This window comes from Nuphar pumila, chromosome 10 (assembly GCF_984573655.1).
Source record: "Nuphar pumila chromosome 10, dmNupPumi1.hap1.1, whole genome shotgun sequence".
Classification (NCBI taxonomy): domain Eukaryota; kingdom Viridiplantae; phylum Streptophyta; class Magnoliopsida; order Nymphaeales; family Nymphaeaceae; genus Nuphar; species Nuphar pumila.
The window spans coordinates 107,157,818-107,162,488 of NC_143258.1; the positions used below are offsets into that span (position 1 = coordinate 107,157,818).

The 4,671-nt window shown below is 38.3% G+C and overlaps 1 protein-coding gene across 1 annotated transcript; it reads left to right on the plus strand.

Moving 5' to 3' along the window:
• The first annotated feature begins 233 nt into the window (after window positions 1-233).
• LOC149827816 (protein CHUP1, chloroplastic-like) lies at window positions 234-2,643 on the plus strand. The gene is made up of 5 exons (XM_090018579.1): window positions 234-250; window positions 464-609; window positions 693-790; window positions 1,392-2,003; window positions 2,082-2,643. The coding sequence occupies exons 1-5, from the start codon at window positions 234-236 to the stop codon at window positions 2,385-2,387; spliced, it is 1,179 nt and encodes a 392-aa protein (XP_089874705.1). The 3' UTR covers window positions 2,388-2,643.
• Window positions 2,644-4,671: the final 2,028 nt, after the last annotated feature.

Below are 4,671 nucleotides of genomic sequence, written 5' to 3' on the forward strand. Positions count from 1 at the left end.
TAAGCAGTTTTTTTTAAACTGCAAAAATCAATAACCTATCGTTTTTATAAATTTTAAGGTTCAAAAAATTACATTTTTCATTGAAAATTGAGATTCAAGTGTGGATTCATAACACACGAACTGCTCTTACATCGATCCTTAGGGTTGGATTTGCCAAAAAATGCACACGATGTTGGCATGAGAAAAAAAGCTCATGTTCAGCATGACCTGATCTGCTTCCCCTCCATGGGGGCATGGGGTTGCGCCACGGGTTTAAACAACTGTGGCCGTTTCTCCGTTCCTGCGTTAAAAAAACCCGGATACGCTACCCCATTTATGAAATTCATATTTTTATATATACTAAATATCTTCCCAAGAAAGAAAATCTAGACTTTTCAAAATATTGTGAGATTTATTATCGCGATAAGGAGATTTTGCGACCATGGTTATCATAATCAGAGACTACTCTCTGCATGTAAATCAGCAAGGTGAAGAAGAAGCCAGAGTATAGACAAGTTTCTGTTATCAAAACAACCATTGGCTTGGCCACCATCATTGCTGGCTTGATGTTTAAATACAAATCCAAGGCCAGAAGGGGATGGTCTGACCCATCTGCTCATGCAAAATCAGGTACTTTTCCTATATATATTTCTCATGCCAACTGAATCTATGCCACCTTTTCTGCAACCTATCTGACCAATCATGTTTTATAGGCATACCTTGCATCATCCGTGATGGGAATAATAGTGTTTACAGCATCCACAAGCATCTTGATCTCTCCCACATCACTGATTCATTGGGGAAGAGTGAAGTAAGTTGTAGATTTCTGCTTCTCAAAACGATTATTGGGTCCCATTTGCTTCATTCCCATGGAAGGTGGGAAATAGAACAACCAACTCAGCCTTTTCCATGAAAGTTCTTTTATATGGGGGGAGGCACAAACGGATTTACACATGAAAAGAGAGAGGTGTTGGGAAAGGCTGGGGCCACTTATGTCAGCATGGGACTTTCTCACCATGATGCTTGAATGTTTGTTTCATTCATGGCGGGAAAGGAGGGAAAAGGGAGATGGGGTTAGGTGATCGGGCTGAGTACAGAAAATTGCTAAAGCGTGTAGCGATTTTCTGTGTAAAACATAAACACTGAAAATTGCTATGTAGGCAGAAACTTTCTGTGTAAAACACAAAACACAGAAAATTGCTACACACGCAGCGATTTTGTGTGTTTTGTATGGCCCGAGTACTTTGTAAAGTACTCGCTCGAGCCTGATCACTGGATCTGCTCCGGGAAAGAGGATGCCAGCTCAACAATTTCCTGTGAAAACTACGTTTAACAAATGGGCCCTTGCTCTTTCTGAATTTGGTATTGTATAGAAGTTGATGTTTCTCATGAATGAGACAACCAATTTACAGGAAGAGATCAAGGAACCCATCTATTCAATTGAGGGCCAGAGCCATAGAACCATGATCCTTGAGCAGTTTCTCGAAGAATCTATTCCGGTAGAGCAAGAAATTGAGTCTCTAAAGAATCAGATCTCTGCTCTGCAAGAGAGCAAGCATGAGTTGGAGATGCAATTGCTTATCTATAATGGCCTAAAAGAGCAGGAATCAATGGTGAAGGAGCTTCAAAGCTTGGTAGGGGCAAAGGCTACACAGATTGAAATCTTGGTAAGAAAGATTGAATCTCTCGAAAGCAAGAATTGCCGGCTTGAATCGCTGGCGGCCGAACATGCAACCCTCAAGGCAGAGATGGAGATGGCGAGAACTAAGATAAAGGAAACACACAGCAAGATTCAGAAGAGTTGGAGGAAGAAAAAGGAAGCACTAATCAAGCTTCGCCAGCAGATTGCTGCCCAGAAAGCAAGTGAAGTTGAGATTTTGAGCAGAGAGTCTGAGATGAAGAAGATAATAGAAGGCTTACATGGTGAAATTGCTGAGCTGAAGAAAACCAACTCAGAATTGATGAATGATAAGATTCAATTAATGAACAAACTGGATTCTATGATTGAAAGCATGGCTACTGAGGTCTGTTGAATTGGACTATCCAATTACTGTTTTAGTTTTTTTTTTTAACAATTAACCCATCTTGTTTACATTGTGTAGATGGAAGCAACAGAGAAGGCAATTGATGAAGCAAACAAATTGAGGATTGCTAATGCAGAACTGTGTAAGCAGATGGAAATGTATCGAAATGATCAGCGCAATGATATAGAGGAGCTGATATATTTGCGCTGGATCAACGCATGCTTAAAACATGAACTAAAGAAGAAACATAGATCCAGAGACAAGAATTCAAGCACCAAACTTAAGCACGGAGATAAAATGGCTGTTCGTCGACGACAGTGGCAGAGATGGTTGAATCCTCTGGAGATGTGGGCTCAAAGAGAAGGATTAAAACATCAAAGCTAAAGTTGCTCCATAAGATCAAGAATTGGGTGAACCACAATGACAGAAGCAGGAAAATATATGATGAAAACAGGTGCAGCATTCCAGCAGAGTCTGTGGAAGTTAGAGATTCAGATGGATTATGCAAATGTCTCATCATGTGTGAAACTGGACTATGCCACAGATGTCATGGTACTACCAAGGTCCAGAAATTTTCTTCTGAAAACTACACTATATTAAGTGATCTTTATATGATAATTCCATATTAATTTAACTAAAATTCTGTGTTGGCATGGTTTCTAAAAGCCTTTTAATGTTGCTCCAAACTGAAATTAGTTTCCTTCGGAGACAAATGTATTGTCAAGAATTTTATTTATTCCATGATAGTAATTTGTCGAAGAAAAACGATTCCTTGTCTGATCATTGCCCTAATATGTACTTGACATAGTTTCTGTAGTGTAATTTTCATATTATATACCTGTTATAAAGGTTATGCTGTCTCCATCAATGCAAGCCAGTTTGAAATGCTCAATGGGAATGAAGATTTACCAAAATCCTCATTCTTCTGATTATTAGGCATTGCTCACTTGATCATAGCAATGCTTTGATAATTCATCATAACTCACGCACTCAGATATTGATCTGATTCTGACCTACCCACAATGGCTCAGCTCATCTGGTAGGGGCGACATGCGCATGTCACCTATTCTATTGGACATGATGAGCTAGGGTAGGGTGTTCATTGCTGCAAGGTCAAAGCTAGATGTATCATAGTTATTGGAAGCATCTTACTATATGGCAAATCTCGCTTCCTCGAAAGCAGAAAACTCATGGCTTTTCTGAAACAAAGGGATGCATTAGAAAACTCGCTTCCAAAATATGGAAAACCCACTCTTTTAATGGGAATCCCGCTTCCCAAATCAATTCTCACTCACTTAGCATTTCTTTTTCACTTGTTTTTTACTCGTTTTCTCCTCACTTTTTACATTTTCCATACTACAAAGTAATAAATTTTTTCTATAACAAATTTGCATGGTGATTTTCTATTACTTTTTACTCATTTTCATGTCGATTCTTGTTCAACTTTACTCCTGCTTCATGTTGCTTTCTATGCATTTACTTTTAGGTTTTCATGCGCTTCCTAATCACTTCACAACTGCATCTAGCTTTCTTGCTTCATACCACTTTTTAACATTCGCTTCGTTTCCGCTTCATGTGTCGCTTTTCATGTCCATCGATCTCGTTTCCTGGTAACTATAGGATGTACTACCCAATGGGTGGAGGAGACCTCAAGATTTTACCAACTGGAGGTTTACCTATCTGTGATCAGTGATGAAAGGATTTTTCCTTCACCTTATAGCCTAAAAAAAAAAAAAGAAATCTGAGTTGAGATGAGAAATTTCTTATCCAATCCGCCACACCTTTTAATAACTAGAAGAAAAATGGATGAAAAACAATGGCATGCATTCATACGAAGATAAGCTTGGTTTAGACATGACCCGAGAATTCATGTTAGACTCAACTTTTAGCTCCTACAAATAATAAATGGAACATGCCAAGCATGTCTAAACGTCAATTTTTTATTGTGGAGATTAGATTTTCATATGTCAAGTGTTTTCAACAATAAAGTTATCATACTTTTGTGTGTGTATGCATGTTTATGTGTACATCTCATTCATGTCCAAAGGCTAGCTTTGCTTATGGAGATTAAATCTACAAATCAGTGGCGTTCTACACAAGGTATCAGGTGTGTGCGTGTGCGCAGGTGTGTGAGAGCACGCACGTGTGTATGGATTTGGCTAACTAATTTACAAACTTAAAGAAGTCATAATTCAAAAATTAGAATTTTGTTAAGTTCTTTTTGAACAAAAATTTTGTTCCATCTCCTACATGGATGATGGTTAATAGCAGTGATTTTTTTCACCGCTATTTCTCTGTTTGTCGTTGTTATTAGCCTATAACGGCAAGAATAAGTCTCCAAAACAAAATGACATTTGTTAACCAATAACAACGACATTTATAGGTCATCGTTAAAAGGTGAACCAATACAAGTGAAGATTTCATTGAAACCGAAAACACTAATAGCAACGAGGTTGTTTTAGCGACGAGATACCCTATAATGGCGAACTAGAGATCTCACCATTATAGGCTACTTATAGGGTATAACATTCTTGTCTCACCGTTATAGCCTATAACGAAGAGCATTAACTCACTGTTGTAGGCTATAACAGGGAGAATTAACTCGTCGTTATAGGTTGGCTATAACGACGCGACATGAATCTCGCCTATAACAGCAAGACAAAAATGT